Source organism: Urocitellus parryii, chromosome 6 (assembly GCF_045843805.1).
Source record: "Urocitellus parryii isolate mUroPar1 chromosome 6, mUroPar1.hap1, whole genome shotgun sequence".
In the NCBI taxonomy this organism is placed as follows: Eukaryota; Metazoa; Chordata; class Mammalia; order Rodentia; family Sciuridae; genus Urocitellus; species Urocitellus parryii.
The window spans coordinates 6,221,212-6,242,791 of record NC_135536.1 but is presented as its reverse complement, the minus strand read 5'-3'; the positions used below and the strand labels follow the sequence as shown (position 1 = coordinate 6,242,791).

At 55.5% G+C, this 21,580-nt stretch overlaps 1 protein-coding gene across 3 annotated transcripts; it reads right to left on the bottom strand.

Moving 5' to 3' along the window:
- Positions 1-1,683: 1,683 nt before the first annotated feature.
- Positions 1,684-16,907, bottom strand: Slc25a29 (solute carrier family 25 member 29). 3 transcript variants are annotated; one of them, XM_026415131.2, is made up of 4 exons: positions 16,647-16,907; positions 9,154-9,197; positions 4,276-4,359; positions 1,684-3,683 (listed from the first exon to the last, which is right to left on the bottom strand). In XM_026415131.2, exons 1-4 carry the CDS (start codon positions 16,678-16,680, stop codon positions 2,934-2,936), a joined length of 912 nt encoding a protein of 303 aa, XP_026270916.1. In that variant the 5' UTR covers positions 16,681-16,907; the 3' UTR covers positions 1,684-2,933. The 3 variants fall into 3 exon arrangements, with proteins under 3 accessions (XP_026270916.1, XP_077655812.1, XP_026270917.1); XM_077799686.1 differs by lacking the exons at positions 9,154-9,197; positions 16,647-16,907 and adding an exon at positions 6,095-6,220; XM_026415132.2 differs by lacking the exons at positions 9,154-9,197; positions 16,647-16,907 and adding an exon at positions 5,537-5,649.
- Positions 16,908-21,580: the final 4,673 nt, after the last annotated feature.

Here is a 21,580-nt window from a genome sequence, read left to right as displayed (position 1 = left end):
AGCTAGAGGAGGACCCACAGCCATGGCCCTCCCTGGTGAGCCTCTGGTGGGTACCTGGGTGAGAGCGAGGAAGTGGACCAGGCAGCATGTGGCCTGGGTCCTGGCTGTGACCAGGGCCTCCCAAGTTCCCTCCCTCTGGTGCCTGAACTGGCACTCCAGCCAAGTCTGTCACTTGCAGTCACAGGGCCTGGCTGCTCGAATCTCCTGCCACAGCATGAAGGAGAGCACGGGACACGAGGGCTGTGGCCTGGAGGGTTGCAGTTCTGGCCCCAGCACCAGCTGGTGGCGTGAGCTGGGATGGGGCCTCTCCTTCGCTATTGACCCCGCTGCCATGCAGGATGTGGGCACCAGCCCTGGAGGCTGCTGAAAGGCGAAGGCCTGCTGTCACGGCCCAGCTGCTGTCTCGTCACCAGCACCCCCAGTGCAGGCAAAGCCGGGAGGGCATGGCTTATGTGGGATGAGGGGTCACAGTTTCCCTCATATCGAGAAATGACTCACTGAAGGCCAGGCCAGCGTGGGCTTCACACAGGGATTCTGCTCCTTCATTCTGAAGGCTGAGGATTGGAGGGAAAAGGCAGAGAGGTCAGCATGTGCCCCCAAAATCGCCATGGGGTGGGGGTGACCTCTATGCCTGAACCCTGGGCGGGGCCTGTCCTCTGCTCTCTGCCCCTTCAGGCTCTAAGCCCCACCCCAACCCCTGGTCCCAGAGACAGCTGCCCAGCAATGCCCTTTCTTAAGGGCCTCTGTCCACCCCCACCTGCTCCTTTGTCCCCATGGCCCATTGTTTCTCAATTTCCCATGGGGTCTTCAAAGCACAAATCAGGTCCCGTCACTTCTCTGGGTGAAATCTGCCATGCTGTTGGATGCCACACAGCTGTGTACCACTGCCTGTGACATGTGTGATGGAGAAACCCAGGACAGTGCATTGAACATAGGGCCCTGGCTGGCCTTCCACACGCCCAGGGCCAGTCTCCCCTGCACCCCCAGGTACCCTGTCCCCACTTGAGTAGGAAGAGAGCAGGGTCAGGAGTCAGGGGTCACAGGATGGGCTGCAGGCACAAGGACCGCAAGCATCTTTCTCAGAAGCCCCAGGCACCAACTGGAAGTTCCCCTCACTGGCTGGTCAGGGACATGCAGCCACCCAAGCTTCACGAGAGGTGGGGAGATTTTCATCTGGATACTGAAGCCCCAAACATTGGGCAAGTTCCACAGGCTGGTGCTGGGCACTAAGGTGTCTTTAGGGCACGGGAGAGCTGGTCCCTCCCCTATGGTGTTGGGGGCTCAGCTTGTTGGTTCAGCCTTGAAAGGAAGGGCCTCCAGGGCTGGCGGGGTCACAGCAGGCAGAGGCTAACTTTAGCCGACCTTCCAGAAGCCCTCCAGGAACTTGGGCTGGGCTAGGTCCCACCATGCACTAGTTGCCAGGGTTAATGTGAGCAATGGCTCCACTGAGACATCCCTCTTCTAGGCCCGCCCCTGCCCTTCCCTGTTGGCAGTGTCCCCACCACAGGCCTCCCTTAGCTAGGAAAACATCCCAGGGCACTTGCTACTGAGACACTGAGACTGCCTCGCAGCTGTGGCTTTAACTCGAGCTTCTCACTTTGCAGGGGAGGAAACAGGTGCTCATGTGAAGCCTTAACCTGCCCCAGGTCCCTCCCACAGTCCACAAAAGTCCCTCACTTACAAAACCATCAGCACTTTATTCCCTTGGTTTCTATACAATAACACGAGGCTGTACCGAGCTGGGGTCCTCACCTAGCAGTCTGCCTCCTTTGGGGAGTTAACATTCCTCAGAGTGAAGGGACCCGCACCAGCCTTGCCTGTGCCCCCTAACAAGCCCTTCTGTCCCTCACAGGGACACCAGGCACTGAGGAGACTGGCTGGCAGGTACCATTTGCTGAGAGCAGACATGGAACTTCCACTCCACGAGCCAAGCTGCCCAGCCTCTGGAAGGGATCCCATGCCACTCTCTGGCCAAGCCTCTACATACTCTGGGGAATCCTGGATGGTGGTAGTGACCCATAAACCCAGATATCAACTGACCTCTGCCCCCATTTGCAGACAGGAACCCTGAGGTCTTAGTGAGAGGACTTCTCCTGATTACAGCTACGTCATTTTTTGTTTGAGACAGGGCCTTACTAAATTGCTGAGGGTGGGCTCACACTTGAGATCCTCCTGCCTCAGCTTCCTGAGGCACTGGGATTAAAGTTGTGTGCCACATGCCGAGCTGCTGTACCAATTTAACTGTTGAGATTTCTCACTGCCTGTCTCTTTCCCCAACCGGTTCTTCCGCTGACAAGGAGACTCCAGCAGACTTCCTGCCAAGGCCCCAGGTCACCCTACAGTAAGAAGGGCAGCTGCTAGGGTACTCTGAGCTGTCATATGGAAAGGCTGGCACAATGGTAGAGCATCTGGTTGTGCCATGCCAGAAGCTCCAAGCCAACACCTGTCCCAATACAGAGGAGGTCAAATCTTCCCTGGGCAGCCTGTCAATCAGAGATCTCGCAGGTAACCTGCAGGGCAAGAGCAGGAAGAGCGGATCTGGGAGCAGGGCTGGAGTGTTGGTGGGGTTTTGGAGTAAGTTCCAGGTCCAGACACCAACTCAGGCAGTCCTGGTGCTAGACGGCTAGGGCACCATCTCTGACCTTCCTGGCTGACACACATAGATAAGAGGGTCCCATCTCAGGTGAGAAGACCCAGGCCGGAGGAGTGATTCACGGTTCAGGTCAAGCTGATGAGGGAACTGAACCCAAGTCTGATGGAGTACTGGCCCAGGCTTGAGACCGGCCCTTAGATTTCATGCCCTTAGCCACCCTGACAACATTGTTTTGTGGCACTCCGGTCTGGGGTGATGGCTTCTCAACCTTACACTGCAAGGGGCGGCCTGATGTCTGTGGGGTTCTGCAGAGTGGCCTGGCCCCAGGGCAGGAGGGGCATCACAGGCTGGAGGGCTGGGACAGGGCGGGCCCTGCGGGGGCAGCTGGCGCGGCCTCGCCCTCAGGCCGGGCCTCCTCTCCTCTGGCGTAGCTGAGAACCACGGTGACGGTGGCGAAGGTGGCCGCGTTGACGGGGAAGGCGCGCAGCAGCGTGGAGGCCAGCCCTCGCGTGAAGACGCGCCAGCCCTCAGCCTGGTAGCTCTGGCGCACGCAGTCGAGGATCCCGCTGTAGCGCGGGGCGCCCCGCAGCCCATCAGCCTGCAGCCGCGACTTGACCACGTCCACTGGGTAGGTGGACAGCCAGGACATGATGCCCGACATGCCGCCGGCCAGCAGCAGCTTGGGCACGAGCAGGCGGTCGCCGGGCTCGCAGCCTAGCATGCGCGTGAGCACGTCGTAGGTGAGGAAGTACACGCCGAAGCTGGGCGTCTCCCGCAGCAGAGTGGACGCCATGCCCCGGTTGACGCCGCGCACGCCCTCGCGCTGGTAGATCTGCGCCAGGCAGTCCAGGGAGCCCTTGTAGGTACGGGCTGGACCGGCGTCCTGCAGCTGCAGCCGAGTCTTAGCCAGCTCCATGGGGCAGCAGATGACGCACTGGATGGCGCCCGCAGCCGCACCAGCCAGGAACTGGTTCAGCGGTGAGTCCTGGCCCAGGGCCCGGAGAGTATTGCCTTGCACCCCGAACACGAGCGCGTTGATGAAGGTGAGCCCCATGAGCGGCGAGCCCAGGCCCTTGTAAAGGCCCAGCACCTGTGGAGACAGAGATACATGCCATCAGGGCGGGCAGTGTTGTTGTGCCTGCCTGGGGACCAGGGGCTGCCCAGCCTACCTCCGCAAACTCTCCACACAGCCGGTGGCAGTCTAGCCCACCCCAGGTTCATGAGCACCAGCAGAATTATTGTTACTGTTACTGTTTTTTTGTGGGTACTGGGGATTGACACTCAACCACTGAGCCACATCCCCAGCCCTTTTTATTTTGAGACAGGGCTAAGTTGCTTTGAACTTGAGATGACCCTGCTCCAGGCTCCAGAGCTGCTGGGACCACATGACCACTGTAGTGTTTTTTTCCTTTTCTCGAGACAGGGTACCAGGATGTTGCCCAGGCTGGTCTCAAGGGATCCTGCCTCAGCCTCCAGGGTAGCTGAACATGGCTGGGACTACAGGTATGCACCACCAGACCCGGCTCCAAGCAGAATTTTATTTGAAGCAAAGTCCTCAGCATAACATGATTTTATATTTCCAAAGTCTTCATGCCCCTTAGTCACCCTGGTGTTGTTTTCTGGCACTCTGGTCTGGGGTGGTGGCTTCTCAACCCTACATTACAACTGCCCTGGCCACTCACACTCTCCTGCTTGATGATGGTCTGGAAACAGTGTAGGGTCCCTCGGTACTGGGGCTTCTCCACACTCTGCACCTGGAGTCGTACCTGAAAGGACAGAGTCCGGTAAGAGGCAGGCAAGCAGGAGACCAGAGCACCCAGTCCCCTGGCTCAGTGCTCACAACTGCCCAGGGAGGCCTCCCAAGGTGGCCCAACACAGAGCGCAGGAACTAGTAGCCTTCTGTGGCTTTGGGGATTCTAAGGCAGGGCAGAGCCAGGTGTTCACGCCTCTTCAAGGTGGGACAGAGGTCCCCAAGATATCCAACCGAGACAAGCCCCTTGTTTTTGCCACTATTGCACAGTATGCTAGAGTGGGACATGAACTGTCTCCTGGGACCAACCTATTGTCCAGGTGACACCTGTCATCCCAAACCATGGCCAAGGCCAAAGGAGTTCCCAACCTCATGACCCGTAGGTGGCTCTCCTCCCTGGTGGGCCTCAGGGCAATGGGCATGGGCTGCACTATTGCTTGGGTCCTTATGAGAACTGTGGTCACAAGTTAATAGTAGTGACAGGAAAATAGCTGAGAGCCTCCTTGGGGACCCATGGCAGCAATTCTGGGGCCTGCCTCCTCCGGTCAAAGCAGTCTTTGTCAAGAGCTTATCTCTGCTCATTCACAGGCTCTACCCGGCACAGGGGGAGGGGCGTTTCCTGAACTTGGAATCCGCGTCACGGGGCTGGGAAAACTAGGTCACATCATACTCTCAGGAGTGGGTTCCCTAGATCTGACTCGGAAATAGTCCTTATCACAACCAGGGCTTGGGGAGCAGGTGCGTCACACCCATTATCCCTGGGCACTGCCGGGGGTCCCAATTCCAAAACGGGAAGACGGAGGCTCAGCAATGTTCTGAAGCATGGCCACGGCTGTCCTCTCCAAGGACGCAAGCAGTGCTGGGGAGGGTGAGGGCAGGTCAGGGGTGCAGCAGGGGAGCACCCTCCCAGGGAAAGCCAGGCTTCCTCGAAGCCTTTCCAGCTTTCCACCACAACAGGTGGGTCTCCCCACTGGTCAGTGCACCACAGAGAGTCCTGTTAGGAAAAACTGTACCACCTCTGCACACAGGCCCCCAGTGGCCAGAGCAGCTGGCAGTGGCGTGCCCCTGGCGCCGACTCGCCCCAGCACCCTTCCTACCTTGATGCCCAGCTCTCTGCCAGGACTTGGCAGGGAGGGGAGCAATTTTCAGAGCAGAAAAGCAAAACCCCTCCTTGAATTCTAACCCATACTAACACCAGGCACTGCAGCTCGGCTGGGGCCCTGCGAGGCGAGTGTCTTTCCCTTCAGTGTTCTGGGTCTCCAGGGCACCTCTGCTTCTCCTGAAGCCCTCGACACTGGCACTGCGGGCTCTCAGCAGAACTGATGTGAAGCAGCACTGTCCCTTCCTTGGGTCAGCCTCACTGACATCTGGGCTGTCTTTAAGTATCTGCAGGACACAGGCACCAATGAGTGCCCAGGCCCAGCAGCTGGGATGTCAAGCTTAGGTCAACCCAGCTCTTGGTGTTGACCTGGGTCTGGAAGAAGCCCTCACTGTCTGGGAGTGAAATCTGGCCCAAGTCCTAGAACACCTAGAGCTGAGGCTCTTCACGTCTTGGGGTGACAGGAGCTCCTCTGAGGATTGAAGGAAGTGGCAGACGAAAGTGGGCATTTGTACACAAGTCCAAGAGGCTCCCAGCTCCCCCAGGCCTGGGAGACCTCCCCCACAAGAGCCCCCGATTCAGAGGGGGCTGATTTTTCTCCACCAGCCCCACCCGAGCCCCCAGCCCAGGACCTGTGCTGGGCCCAACTTGCCTCATGCCCTTCCTGCCCCTGCCAGGCCTGGGGAACTCTGGGGGTGGGGTGCGGGCACAGGCCTGGGTGGGCGACGAGGAGGACCGCCTGGTCTGTACTCACTAGCGCTCCGGGTGAAGCTTCCACTCATCTGCAACAAAGTTACTTTGCTACTTTCAGATGGCCCCTACCTTAGACAGCAAAGGCATTAAAGAACACAAAATATCAACATCACATCCAGGTGCGGAGCCCCTCAGCCAGCCTCCCACCACCCCTCCCCTGCCCTGGGGTGGCCATCACTACTTTGGGGACAGTGTCTCTGCTTACTGTCATGTCCGATGCGGTAGGGCAGAAAACTACCTTTGCACAAAACTATGTGGGAAGGGTCATGCCTGAGGACTGGCTGTGGTTCTGGGTGTGACAGAGAATAACTAAACCTGGGCTCAGGAACCTGGAGGAATGAAGTGTGAATGTCCCAGGCATGAGACAGTATGGGCCAACAGGGAGCTCGGTAGTCTCCCTCACGTGTTCCCAAGCAAGGCTCCAGCTATATGAAAGGGGCCTGTGACATTGGGAGTTAGAGTAGTGGATCCTGTAGGTGACGGATATAGGAGCAGAAGTCCAGGGGCCTCCAGGGACTGGCCATGTGCTATTGCTGGGTGGTGGCCACTCAGGCCAGTTAAAAAGGCACCCAGAGCAGCAGTGAGCAGGAGCCCGCTGCCAAGGGACTGCCGGGGGCTGCCGAGGGGCTGCACCACTGCTGCTTTTCAGAGCAACCACAGGGCAGTGCAGGATGGGCGCTCTCTATAGCTGATGTAGGGTTAGGGTTAAAGTTGTTTTTGCAGAGTATGTTATTTTTGTAATAGAAAGCTAAACTGAGTGTACGCACCTGATGATTAAAACACATTTAAAAAATATCACATGCCCTCAGGGCCAGGCCCTGCCGACAGTGTGCGTAAAACCAGCCTGGCTGGTTTCCCAATTTTCTTTTAATGAGAGTGCTTAACTTCCACACTGGAAAGCTGCAAAAGCCCACTACAGGGAGCCAAGGATGCGGTCCCTGGATAGGCCCAGCACAGCAGCAAGTGGTCATGGCGGGACTAGAGGGCACAGGATGATCCCTGAGGACAGGCTGGCTCCCCAACATAATAAAAAGCTCAGCTTTTAAAGGTAGTTTGGCCCACATGTGATGCCATGGGCCACAGTGGCAAAAAGAAAAAGAAAAAAAGGTGCAAATGATTTTCTCATTGGCCATCCTCTGTTCCAGGGAGGGGTGGTGACAGTACAGAGGCTCCTGTGTGTGAGAGGTACAGGGTCTCCCTGGGCTCAGCAATACCTAGGAGGCTCCCAATCCTGACAGGGACCACCTGGGATGAGTGGGAGCCTGCAGATTCTCTGGCCAGGCCCAGCCGAGTCAGCGCTTCCAGGCCTGGCCTCTGTGACACAGGCTGAGGAGAGGCCAAGGCACTGGTTGGCTGGACACAGCAAGAGGCACTGGAGACACATGACTGTAAGATACAAACACAGTGTAACATGGACACTGCCAGGCTGTCCTGGGCTGACCAGTAGAGCGTGGGCATGGCAGTGGCCTCACTCACAGCAGGCCCATGCAGGAGACTCGGGGCCCCTGCTTACCAAGAAAGCCTGGCCCTCTAGCCTTCTCCCCAGGTTTGCCTACAACAGGTGGAGGTCTGGGCTTTTCAGAGCTTGCATTTAATCTCACACAAACCATCCTGACAAGCACTGGGCAGCATGAGTCTGGCCCCTAATGATCTCATCCAACCCCTCGTTTTGCATAAGGGAACATCTGGGTCTCGGGGAAGTGACTACCCCAAGGTCAGGGGGCAAATGGGCTGGCAGGGGAGGCCTGGACCAGGGACAGAACTTTTTAAGGTCAAAGCCAGTACATAAAGCCAGGCCCTCCTGCCGGCACTGGAAGAAATGCCAGCCTGAAATTAACAAGTTATTTCCTCTGCCAACAAACACCTGGTTCACTGAAAAAATGGAACCAGGAAGTCCACCCATCCCAGCTCAGGATGACGTGTCTTGCCTCCAACTCTGCCTTCCCGTTGGGAAAGACTGAGTTCAGTGTTTGCAGCAAGCGTAGAAGGTGCAGAATACCATCCTGCCGCTGCAGCCTGCCTGGGCCCCTGGGAAGACGGCAGGGGAGGGTGCTGACTCGGGTCAGCATGAGAACACAAATCCCCACCCGCAGGGCAAAAACTGGTGAAGTTCCGGGAGGACATGGGTTTGCTTGGTTTCTGTCCTGGTGTCTGAGAACCGGAACTCCAGTTGATCCAGGCATGGGGCCCAGCTCAAGGGAGTGCCTGCCCCAGGCCCGTTCCCAGAGCAAGCCACACATGGGATGTACCTTAGGTTTTTGGCCACAGACACTACACAGGTGAACACCAGCACTGGAAACAGTCCCTTAGTTCTGATTCAGTTTCTCAAGTATGAACATCACTGCTCTGTGAAGACCATGTTCACTGGAAAGCTGACAGGTTTGACTTCTCAGTATTTCTACATGTTCTCCCTCGACTCTTCTTTTGCAGTACTGGGGACTGAACCCAGGGCCACGTGCATGTTCTGGAAGCACTCCGTCACCGAGCTACAAACCGACTTCTTTTTTGGGGGGATGGGGGGATAGGGTCTTTCGAAGTTGCCGAGGCTGTCCTGGAACTCATGATCCTCCTGCCTCAGCCTCCCAGGTCATTAGGATCATAGGCTGGCTCCACTGCACCTCCTTCAACTTTTCCTTCAGGAAAATATCTGAATTCATTCTGAGTGAGAAGAAACCTGCCCTTCAGCAATCCCAGCTGGCCAAGCCCAAGAATGAACTTGGCCATGAACTCAACTTGTGGTCCAGCCCCTGCTGGGAAATGGAAGAAGAGCCCAGAAGGAAGTTGGCTAGGTGGGTGGGAAGCAGCTGCCCTCCCAGGTGTCTGGAGAACTTGCCTGCTATCTTCTTCTAAAGCCCCTGGGATGCCCTCAGATTCGTTCCTGAGGTTGTAACGCTGCAGCCTCTTTCCAACATCTGTGCCTCCATGAGGGCCTAAGAACCAAGAGTGACAGAGACTCACCTTGACGGTGTCAAATGGGTGTCCCACAAGCACGCCTGCCACACCTGGAAGAAGAAACGTGTACTTGTGAGCAAATGCCCCAGAACCTTGGGGATGGGGATCTGACAAGGAGAACTGGGCAGTAGCTGCTGGGAGGAAGGGGACACTGACGGTGTGCCCGTGGGGCTCCAAGCACACCCTGTGAGCTCCTGCCATCCTGTCTGGTGGCGTGTGTGGGGTGGGGTTCCCAAAGCCAAACCTGCATCTTCCAGCTGGAGGCTAGAGTCCCTTTCCTTGCCCCACACTGCAGTTGAGGGGTCTGGGCAGCGGACCAGAGCTGCCCTGAGGCTACCCACGGTGTTTCTAGGATGTCCACTGCCCTATACACCTCTGGCTTGGGCAGCTCACTCCAGGGATGCTGGAATTTGGGGTCAGCCTGTGACCCAGACTTGAACTTTCCCTCTGCTACTTAGCAGGCACATTCACCAAGGACTCAGTGTCTGGGCCTCACTCTCCTCACCTGAGCAGGTGATGAGCATCTGTCTCCCTAAGGGCCATCACAGAGATTAAATGATCAAACAGGGGGACAGGCCCCGGAACTGTCTGCAGTGAAGTAGGTGTAACTGACACCTCTGCTCTTTCCCTGAGTGGGAGCCACCTCAAGCCTAGGGAGGCATCTTGTGACTTTGTAGTCATGCTTGGTTACATATTAGTTCAGGGCCTGCCAAAAATTCAGCCCCGCTGGAAGGATGAAGTTCACCCCTCCATCACGGCTTAGAAACACTGCTCCAGTCCAAATCTCAACATGACTACCACAACAGCCTGGTTACCCCATTTCACAGGAGAAACTGAGGCTCGTCAAGGTCAAACAACTGATGTCAACTCTCACACTTCCCTAGAACCTTGTGTGTAAACCTGTTAAGATTCTCCATTTGTGGGGCTGGGGATGTGGCTCAGCGGTAGAGCACTCGCCTAGCATGTGTAAGGCTCTGGGTTCAATCCTCAGCACCACATAAAAATAAATAAATAAAAGTATTGTGTCCGACTAAACTTAAAAAAAAAAACAAAACCCTGCAAGAAGCCCTGAGTTCCATCTGAGCACAACAAGGTGGGGTGGGGGAAGCATGTGCTTTGTTGCTAATAGTATATTTGTATCATTAAGAGTCAACACCAGGGGCTGGGGTTGTGGCTCAGCGGTACAGCGCTCACCTAGCACTTGCGAGGCCCTGGGTTCGATCCTCGGCACCACATATAAATAAATAAATAATAAAAGGATCTATATCAACAACTAAAAAAATTTTAAAAAAATAAACAAACATCTTTAAATAAATAAATAAGAGAGTTGACACTGGCCAGGCATGATGTCACATGCCTGTAATCCCAGCAACTCAGGCAGGAGGCAGGAAGACTGCAACTTAGTGAGACCCTGTCTCAAAATAATAAATAAAAAGGGCTGAGGATGTAGCTCAGTGGTAGAGCACCCCTGGGTTCAGTACTGCCAAAAAAGGGGCTAACATTTGCTAAGTAACAAACAGTAACATTCGATCTCCTAGTTACGCTTCTTAATATGTTCATATTCTAATTTTTCCACTCCCATTCCTGATAAAGGACAATTAAGCCATTTTATAGATGAATAATCTGAGGCACAGAGAATGTTCCTGGCACAGAGCGAGTGAGTGATGAACCAGAATTCAAACCTGGACCCTCTGGCCCTGGGGCCTCCTCCCCACTGCTGTCCTGCTGTCTCCAGAGAGCTGGCCATATATTGTTTTTTTTTGGTACAGGGCATTGGAGCCAGAGGCTCTTAACCACTGAACCATGTACCCAGCCCTATTTTGTATTTTAGAGACAGGGTCTCACTGAGTTGTTTAAGGCCTTGCTAAGTTGCCGAGACTGGCTTTGAACTTGCAATCCTCCTGCCTCAGCCTCCTGAGCTGCTGGGATTATGGGTGTGCACCACCATGCCCAGCAGGAGAGCTGGCCATTTTGCCAGCTATGCCCGAAGGTTAATGGAGCCACTACATATCTACTTCTCAAACTGTGCTTTATCTTGACATGATGTCCTCTTCTCCCGTTCCATGCTGTGGTCCTCAGGGTGCTTCTGGTACTACCCTGCCAGGCCTGCTTCCTATTTGGCCTGGTAGAGTTTTGTCCAGCTCTTAACTCTGAACCTCTTCTTGCTACTGTTTTAGATGTTTCTTATAAACAACCTGTAACTGGACCACTTCCCAACCCAATCTGAAGCCATCTCAGATTTCATCAAAACAACTGAAAGATCCACATTATGCCATCTTATTTTATGCAAATGGTTTATTTTACTTCTTTTCCTTTTCTGAACCATTTTTGCAGGTTTGGGAAATTACTACTTATTCTTCTGGTTTTTTAAATTTTTTTTTAAGAGAGAGAGAGAAAATTTTTATTATTTTATTTTTTAGTTTTCGGTGGATACATCTTTATTTTATTTTTATGTGGTGCTGAGGATTGAAACTAGCGCCATGCGCATGCCAGGCAAGTGTGCTACCGCTTGAGCCACATCCCCAGCCCTTCAATTTTTATAGTAGATGGACACAATACCTTTTTATTTTTATGTGGTGCTGAGGATCAAACCCTGTGCCTCACATGTGCTAGGCAAGCGCTCTACCACTGAGCTCCAGCTCTAGCCCCTGTTCTATTTTTAATGTTCTGCCCGACTGGGGATGGAACCCAGAGCCTCGCAAGGCTGAACTAGTGTACTTGCACTACCACAAAGCTACATCTCCAGTCCTGTCCTGTTTATCCTCTTCCTTTTTTAATTTCTAAGTCCAACAGAGGGTTTATTTTTATGTCTAACACTTCTAATCATTACAGAGAACAAGGCAAGCACCCATCACCCCAAGGCTCTCTGTGCCCCTTTCAGCCCCACCCTGCCACCTTCCACTGATGTGAGCCTGTAAACCAGGGAACCTCACAGTTCCCTGCATTCTCTCTCCTCCTGTTTTGGTTTCTGCTCCAATCACCTGCCATTCTGCTGGAGCCTTTCTTGGTTACTTCTCTCAGATAAAACACACAGGGCAAATGCCCTCTGAACTCTTCTTTGTGGCCCTGGGGATGGAACCGGGGCCTTGCCAGGCTAGGCAAGTGCTCTACCACTGAGCTCCAGCTCCTCTGAATTCTTGCTCATTTGCAAGATACATTTCTTGACACTATGCTCTGGTGAAGACTTCTGGGTGCAGGCAGTAAGGGTTCCCTCCACCTTCAGGCCTTCAGTGCTGTAGGTGAGAGATCTGTTGCCAATGTGTTTCTTTGTTACAAACTATTTACCTCTGCAATCATTTTTTTTTATTGGTTGTTCACAACATTACAAAGCTCTTGACATATCATATTACATACATTAGATTGAAGTGGGTTATAAACTCCCAATTTTCTGCAATCATTTTTTAAAATGTTTTTTTAGTTATCAATGGACTTTTATTTTATTTATTTATTTGTGGTGCTGAGAATCAAACCCAAGGCCTCACGTGCTAGCCAAGTACTCTACCACTGAGTCCACCTCTGCAATCTTCTCTGCATATTAGGGGAATGTCAGCAGGGGATGCCCAGGCTGAGTCTCCTTTAACAACTTGTCTGGAACTCCACCCACCCACCTATAGTTTTCCCCACGCAGGGAAAATCTCCCCTATTATTTATCTATCATGTCCATCATTTCCAGACCTGCTCCTTTCCTCCTTCTGGATCCCCCAACATTCCACCAAACTCTTCCCTCCTGACTTTCATCTGTTTCTGGTCCTTCGGGCATCCTTTTTTCTTCTGTGAGATCTGCCCCCCCTCGGCCCCCAGTACTGAGGATGGAATCCAGGCCCTCATTCAGGTTAGGCAAAGGCTCTAGCGCTGGGCCACATCCCCAGGCCCCTGCTTTATTTTTTCTTTCATTTTTTATTTTAAGACAGGATCGTGCTAAGTTGCCCAGGCTGGCCTTGAACTTGCAATCCTTCTGCCTCTGCCTCCCAAATAGTTGAGATGACGGTGAGGGCCCCCCCGCCCCAGCTAAAGCCACTCTCTTTTTCACTTCATGCTCTGAATCTCTGTTTTGGGGGGATTGCTTTTTTACGGTATTTACTTATTTATTTTTTGGATGCTGATCTATCCCAGGTCTGCACACATGCTAAGCAAGTTCTCTATCACTGAGCTACAATCCCAGCCCCTGCTGTGAATTTTCAGAATTTATAAATCCTAGTACTAGAAGCTGTTCACGTGGGCTGTACCTGGAAACCTAGTCTCCTTGTAGGTACCACTTGACCTTCCCGTCCCTCTAGCTGGACCCAGCAGTGGGGTTCCTTTCCTGTGGGTAGCTGGTCATGCCTCTGACCCCAGACTTACCCAGATGCTAGCAACAGCCTTAGTCACCTCTGGGATGGGGTGAAGAGGGCAGGTTGCTACCTCTGATGAGAGGCCCTAGCTCTAAGCACTAGCACCCCATTCCTACTTTCTCCTCTTACCTGCCTGCATGTCCTTAATTGTGAGGGCTGGACCTCTCACCAGAACCTCCCCCAATGGGAAGAGCGTGGAAGGTGGGGTCTGTCTCCATCAGGGTCTCCGGTCTTACCCTTTTCACCTCACAGGCCCCTTGAGAGCCAGGAAGCCCTGCCTCACCACTTCCCTCGACAGCCCCCCAGAAAAAGTGAACCCAGTCTCCCAATTCCGAAAAGTTGGCTTAGCTGGGAGTGGGGGGGGTCCATGCCTGTAATCCCAGCATCTTGGAGGCTGAGGCAGGAGGATTACAAGTTCAAAGCCGGCCTCAGCAACTCAGTGAGGCCCCTCCAAGCAACTTAGAGAAACCCTGTCTCAAAAGTTTAAAAGAAGGGTTGGGATTGTGGCTCACTGGTAGAGCACCTGCCCAGCAGATGTGAGAGGCAATGGGTTCCATTCTCAGCACCATATATAAGTAAATGAATGAAATAAAGGTCCATCAACAACTAAAAAATATATTTTTAAAAAAGTTTAAAATAAATAAATCCAAAAAACAGTGGGGTGGCTGAGAATGTAGTTCAGTGTTGAAGCGCCCCTGGGTTTAATCCCATGTATCCCCCCAACGGCAAAAAAAAAAAAAAAAGCTGACTCTCAGGAACAACCCCCACTCCATGTTCCTCCAGGGGAGGAGAGAGACCCCTGTCCCTCCGGCACCTGGTGGTGGGATGAGGCATCAGAATGACAGATCAGTGCTCCCCGTGTAACTGAGTACTTCTCTGTGCCTCCTCCTGCCATGCCCATCCCTACTGCCCATCTGGGGCAGATCCCCTGTCTGGGGAACGGAGACAGTCTCACCCTTGCACTATGCAGGGTCCTAGGAACCTGCCGATCAAAGTGCCTACTCTGCCTCCCCTGGCCCATCCCTAGGCCAGTCAGCTCACACATTCATCTCAAGTGGGCCTGTTGAAGGGGACACACCATCCTCCTTCAGGAGTATGTGCATCAGGACCCACAGAGGGAAGCACTGCCATCTCCTACTCTTGACCTCCTTGATGGGAGGGACTCAAACTAGAAAGGACCAGCCAGGGACCTTGGGGACCAGATCCCAAGGTGTTTGTGCTGCCTGATCCCTGTTCCTGTGCAGCCTAGGGTGCCAGAAGCCCAAAAGGCAAGCCTGAGGACGGGTCCCTTTCCAGTGGGTCATCCCCCAGTGGCCCAGCCCCTCTGGAGAAGCACTGTGATTTTCACTAGTCTCTCCACCTTTCTGGGCCTAGATTTCTCCTCTGCTGGATGAGACCAAGAGAGAGATTCTCTACCAACTTCCATCCTCAGTCACCTGAAAAGTTCAGGCCTATGCCTGCACAGTTGCCATGTAAGTGAGCACAATGCACCCAGGGCTTGTACTGCAGACCAGGGCCTGGGGGGTGGCCTACACCACAGCCAGGGTGCTGCACCCTAACCTTGCCCCCAACCCTAGGACAGGATCTGCTGGTGCCCTGAGGCAGAGCACATGTACACAACCTCCCCCTGGTAGGTTCAGTGAGAATGGGCAGAAGTGCATTCCAGGCAGGGTACCTGCCTGAGCAAGAGTCCAAGGGATGACCCAACACATGTGTCGGGTTGGCTAGGGTCTCTAAGCAGGCTTGGCCTTAGGAGTGTTCTTTTCCCAAACTTAGGGACTCCCAGGACACCTCCATTGAAGGACTGCAACTACAGAAGGAACCCCACCCCTGTAGGGAAAGAATCCACCCTCCCCAGAAGGGAGTGGATCCTGGCCAGCAGAAGTGTGTCTCTGCCTCCTCCCACTTCGCAGCATCTGTTGAAAGTGGGTAGAGGGTGCAGAGGAGGGTCTTGGGAGCTGATGGGACAGGGTTGGGTATCTGGAAGCAGGATCCCTAGAGGCCACTTCCCCTACCCTTCTACCCACACCCAGGACTTGGAAGAAATCTCCCACCAAATTGCAGGAAACTCTGGGCTGCTTCTTCCTCCAGCAGCTTCCAGAAGTCTAATTGGAAACAGACTGGGAAGTTCTTCAACCCCTTCGGCACACATCACTGCCCTGGACACGCACCTGTCCAACTAGCCTCCTCTGCCTAGGAGGAAGCTCCCTGAGCTAAATGCCCAAGGCACTGCCCAACAGCTGCTCCTCTTCCTAAGGGGCTCTCTGCTGGCTGGTAGCTGAGGGCTGTATTAAAGTCAAATGCAAGCAGATGAGCAGCGGGGAACAAGGGCAGGTGATTGAGGAGAAAAGCAGCCGCCTTCAGATGCAAATGGACTGGGCAGGCCGTGAGATAACCAGCCAGATACTCTGCCTGACATGCTGGGCCCGCCACCTCCTGAGGGCTAAACCAGGCTCTCTGCTAATACCTGTTGAATAAACTGACCTTTAAGGGGAAAGCAGAGAAACTAAAGGCCAGACAGGTAAGTGCAGTGCCCAACGCCCAAGGTCGGAGGGTCCGGTCGCAGGCTGGGGAAGAAACCCTAGCGCCCACCCCCGCGTCACTGAGGGTGCCCGCACCAGCTTGCTCGCGCTGCGTGTCAAGCCCACCGCCTCTCGCTCACGGAACCGCGTAGGTAGGGGCAGGCGAGCCAAAGCGTGCACCCAGGGCTTGCACTGCAGACCTCGCTCCAGCCTCGCTTGGCGCCGGCGTTCAGGCGAGTCCACAGAGGAGGGCCCCGCCCGGACAGCTGCGGGAAACCGGGTCGGGTCCGCTCCCAACCGGACCGCCTGGGAAAGGACCCTGCACCGAGTGGGCGCGGGATAGAGCTGGGGGATGCTCCAAGGACCTACGGGGAGGGCGCAGGGGGCCGCGGCGCATCCTCCAGAGCCCCAGACCTCCACAGCATGCCTCCACGTACTGAAAAGACACCTGCCCCCGCGCGCCGCGCGCCAGGCGCCCTCGGGGCCCCAAGTCGACTAACGCCCACGAGACCGCAGAGGGCATTGTTATTCCGCGTTCCCGGCGGGAGACCTCAGCCGGAGGCAGGCGCCGGTCCGAGGGCTCACAGCTGGGCTGGCCCGCATCCCCGACGCCTCGCTCCCGCCCCTGAGCTAGACGCCTCCTTACCCCCAGCGCATCCAGCCAGAAAGTCGAGCGCCATGGCCGGGTACCGGCGAGGCCGTGCTTTCTCTTCTTCCTTCTCCTTCCCGGACCCCTCACCCGGCCGGCCGCCGTCGAGGGTCCCTGCGTGCTGTACTGGGCTCGGCCTGGCCTCCTGCCCGGCGCCGGGCGTCCGAGATCGGGGCGGAGGGGCAGCTCCAAATGCGGCTCCCGCGCTGCGCTGCCGCTGGCCCGCTGGCTAGCCCTCACCGCCGTGCACCCGCCTGCCACCGGCGGCCGCTCACCTCGGACCGCGCCCCGCCCTCGACCCTCCCGCTCCGCGGGGCGCACAGCGCAGCCAATGGGCGCGTGAGGTGCGGACAACGCCCCGGGCGCCGCGCGCTGCCGCCGATCCCCATTGGCTGGGCGCGGCCGGAGGGCGGGGCGGGGGAACGTGGCGGGCGTGGGGGTGGGACGCCCTAGTGCCGCAGACAAAGAGTGTGCTTCACGCGCCCGCCGGCGCTGCTCGGTGGGAGGAAGCGCGGTGAGTGCCGTGGCGACTGCCGGGGCCGATAACCTTCTGGGAGCCGGCGGCCAGCGGGATGCAAGGACCTCAGCTAGTGTGCCACGCGGGCCAGCTATGCAGGGGACAGGGCCCGGGAAACTTCGACCTGGGTTCGTTTCCGAGTCTGCCGCGGGACCTCAGCGTCCTCGCCTGTTTAATGGGACACTGCCGTGAAAACGGACGTGCGACGCCGGGACCTTCCGAGGCCTGAAGGCCCGAGCACAACTAGTCGAGAAACTCCTTGGGCGGCGAAAGGGCGCCCTCGTAGCGCTCTCGCCTGTCCTGCCTGCGCGCCCACCTGGAGGTGGCCTCTGGGGCTTCCGGTCTCCGGAGAACATGCGGGAATGAGAGGGTCTGAGCGCGCCGCGCGCTTCCGGCAGCGCCGGGCGCTGTGCTGGGTGAGAGGAGACCGAACTTCCAAACAGGCGGGCGGAGGGGCGAGGGGCTCCGCCCAGCCCCGGGGCCCTCACCTTCCGGCGGGCCGAGGGAGGGCTCGCCGGAGCTGCGCCAGGCTGCGAGGGAGGTGCCGGGACCCGCTGAGAACTTCCGGGCCCTGCGGGCCTGGTGGCGGGGACTCCAGCCACAGTGCCGAGGTGCGCACGTCGGGCCCGGGCGACTCTGGGGAGGGGACCCCGAGCTGGACACGTGGGCCTCGGAGCAGAGAGCGGGGCTGAGGGCAGGGAGTGTGCGGATGCCCCGGAGTTCGAGCCCGTGGTCGTCGCGGGTAGCTGTGGGGTTGGGTGGTGGGGAGAGCTGAGCGGACGTGGCCCACCAGTCTCCTGACGTTCGCAGTGGGCGGGGCCCCTTGGTCCTGGCAGCGTCCTGTTGGCAACTTGTCCCTGCCCTTCCCCGGGGCCTCAGGGCGGTTTAGACCGTCCTACTGGATCCTGCCAGGCCTGAGACTTCTTCACTGTGGGGTCGACTTCCTCCTTTAGGGCCTCTGGCAAGACCCTGTGCCACGTTTGGCCACCCTTTTCGTCCTGTGTTGCCAGGTTCTGCAGTACAGCCACTGATTGCAGTGAATGCGTGTCCGTGGAGGGACCTTACCTGGGGAGGATGCCAGTGTCTGTCACTGGTGAAACTTGGTGATACAGAAGCCAGGGGATTCCACTGCTCCTGTGTGTTTCAGTTTATCCTTAGGATCTAAATTTAACCATCATTAAGCAGAGACTCAAACGCCAGGGCTGCTGACTCCTAGTCCAGTGCTCGTGATGGCTGGTGGGCCCTGAACTAGGGGTCTGGAGGCCTAGGTTTGAATATCACCAGCCTTCAACCCAGCCAGGTGGCTCCTGGGATGCGTTGGGGAGACTGTGAAAGGTCTGAGTCAGGAAAAAATACTACATAAAAACTGATAAGACAAGGACAGTCTGTTTTGCTTTATTTTTTAAGAGAACATGTGTGCCTGGGTACTGTGCCTGGGGTGGTAGCACTGAGCTCTGCCTCCCTGGGGGTCTTGGGAAGGGGCCAAGCAGCAGCCTGGTACACAGTAGACAAATCATGACTGAGCTCAGAAACGCTGCAGGGAGGCCTCATGGGAGCCCCCTGCAAGGATCCAGGAGAGGCCTGCAGGCCTCTAGCTGTGGCCCTGCCAGGACAGCAGGACAGTGTGGCGGTGGGCTGGTGGTGGGGAACAGCATTCTGCCTAGGGCCAGTCAGCAGGGGAGAGGTGGGGGTGGGAGGCACTTAAGGTGGGACCAGGATCTGACCTGCTTACTTCAGGTGCCCCAGGGCCTCTTGGTGGGCACTGGGTGGGGGACTGGGGGTAGGTACTGAGATAGGCTTTGTGAATCACCTCCCTGAAGAGTCCCTGTTGCCCGAGAATTCTTCATCCTGGCGTGGCTGTGCCTGGTGCTGGGGACACAACAGACAGCAATCCTTGACCTCCTTGGCCTCCATGTGGTTGGAGAGAGACAGAGAGCAAGCAGAAGGCAACACCCAGTAACCGGATGGATGTGTGCTGCCGCACAGAGCCTGCCTTTCACTCCCAGGACCAGAGGGAGGCTGGAAGCGCAACTGTCTCAGGGGATGAGTCAGGTCACTGATAAGGGTGGATTTTTATTTGGTAATTTATTTTATCATTTCTTACACAAGACAGTGGGGAAACAGCCTTCAGCAGGCAGAAAGGAAAAGCAAGTCCTCTGCTCTCCCGGCTCTGGAATCTATTGAATTAAATGAGAAGTGGGGCTGTCAGTTGGCTCCCATCTCAGTGCCATGAGCCTCTGAGGCCCAGGGTGACCTGGCTATAGCCTCACCGCTTGTCTTTCATCCCCTAATTGCTCCACTCAGGTTTGCACTCCCACCTCAGGGCCTTTGTACTGGCTGCTCCCGTACCCCCTCCTGGGAAGCTCATTCCCCATCCCTCAACCTTGCATAGATCTATCTCCAGAACTTCCTTTGTCTCCTCAGAAGGGGCTTGGCTAACCCTCTGGTGTGATCTTGGTGTTCATGTGTTGAAATCCTACCTTCCAACATGATGGCATTAGGAAGAGAGCCTCTGCAGGCTTGACAGCTGACCCTTCTCCAGGCACATGTGGCTTATGAGAGAAACACAAGGGATGGTTCCAGTTTTTCTAAGATGTATTTTAAGAATTAAAAACATCAGGAACAGAGTGCCCCTGTGCTGAACTGCGTTCCACCATGGTGGGGAGGGTACTGAGCAGGACGCCTGGGGGAGGCTTGTCCTGTGGCTTTGACGATGGGCGTCTGTCCTCCCTCATTTGACTTCTGCTGTGGAATCAGCTACCCCTTGGTCCCTGCAGGGCTGAGTCATGTCTTAGAGAAACAGCTAAGAGGCACAGCCCCTGGCCCCACCCCAAAACTAAGGAGACAGCCCCCAGGAGCAGGTAGGATGAAACTGCATTTATTTTATTTTATTTTAACAAGCTCCGGGTGACAACACTGGCGTACCTGAATCTACCCCAGTACTCTTTTTATTTAAAGATTGGGTATTCTTTCTTTTTTTTTTTTTTTAAGAGAGCGAGAATTTTAATATTTATTTTTTAGTTTTCAGCGGACACAACATCTTTGTTGGTATGTGGTGCTGAGGATCGAACCCGGGCCGCACGCATGCCAGGCAAGCGCGCTACCGCTTGAGCCACATCCCAGCCCCTGAAACTGCATTTAAGCCAACATTTTCCATAAGGGGCTTTAGCACTCAGGTTCAGTATCTCCAAAGATCTCAGCTCAGACCCTTCCTGTATGTCTTTGTTTTAGATTGTGTGGGACGTGGTCTGGGAGGATTCTGGGGCCCAGCAGTACCCTGTCCTGGTTCTGTGGTTCCATGGCAAAATGGTTCTGGCTTTGTGGGAAATGAAGATAGGAGTTTATTTGATAAACTCGCTAAATTACTAAGGGTTTTTTTTTTTTTTTTTCCTTAGCTCCAAAGTTGCCACCAGCCTGTGGGATAATAGCATTTCTGTCAGTTTCCCCTTAGGTGAGCTGCAGGCCCCTGGCATGCTCCAGTGCCTTTCAGAACTCCACTTGGCTTTAGGAGGCCAGAGCAAGATGACCAGAAACTCCATGTTTTGATTGATGGTGTGGGGACTGAACTCAGGGGTGCTTTGGCACTGAGCTACATCCCCAGGCCTTTTTATTCTTTGAGACAGGGTCTGTCCACTTTGCTGAGGCTGGCTTCGAACTTGCAGTCCTGCCTCAGCCCCCAGGCTTGTGCCACTCCACCTGCCCAGAAACTCAAGATGGGAATTGATACGAATAGATGTGCCAAATGCTTCTTAAATAAAAATAGAGCTGTAGGGGTCTGCAGGCCAACCAGTCAGGGTGTGGGCTGGACTGGACACAGTGGCAAAAGTCGGAAGCTCAGGCTGTCCCAGGCCAACAGGCCTCTGAGGGCAGGGGCCACAGGAGGGCACTGTGTTCCTGCCTGGCCTAGGTTGGTGCTTGGTAGGGCAAGTGGAGTTGGCATCCTGGGAAGGAGGGAGAGGGAGGGGCAGCTGGCAGGGAGACACTGTGTGCCAGGCAGAGCCCATCAGGGCCGGGCATGGTCACAGCAGGCATGCCCTGCAGCTAGAGACGGGCAGCCTCTGAGACTGGCAGAGGAAAGGCTCCAGAGAAGTGCCCTCAACGTCCTGCAACCTAGCAACTCTGAATGTTCCAGAATCCTGGAGTGGATTTCAGGTTCCAGTCTGTGGCCTGTGCCGCCTTCCCAAGCTGTACCTTGCCAGGCGTTAATCCACTCAGTGAGACTCTCTAAATAAATACAAATAGGGCTGGAGTGTGGCTCAGTTGTCGAGGGTCCGAGTTCAACCCCTGGTACCAAAAAATAAAATAAAAGGCCAGGCCCGGCGACGTCCTCCTGGGGTGGTGGACAGGGAGGAAGTCTTCTCTCCTGCAGCCAGTCTCCTGTGCCACCCCCTTCCTGCGTGGGGCTCTGTCCTGT

What these genes read in the sequence shown, in the direction of transcription:
- Slc25a29 (XM_026415131.2), bottom strand. Translation starts at nt 16,680, where the DNA reads ATGGCGCTCGACTTTCTGGCTGGATGCGCTGGGG. An exon ending in ACCCATTTGACACCGTCAAG is followed by an intron (nt 4,360 to 9,153) that starts GTGAGTCTCTGT and finishes CTGTCCTTTCAG; the next exon opens with GTACGACTCCAGGTGCAGAG. An exon ending in CCATCATCAAGCAGGAGAGT is followed by an intron (nt 3,684 to 4,275) that starts GTGAGTGGCCAG and finishes CTGTCTCCACAG; the next exon opens with GTGCTGGGCCTTTACAAGGG.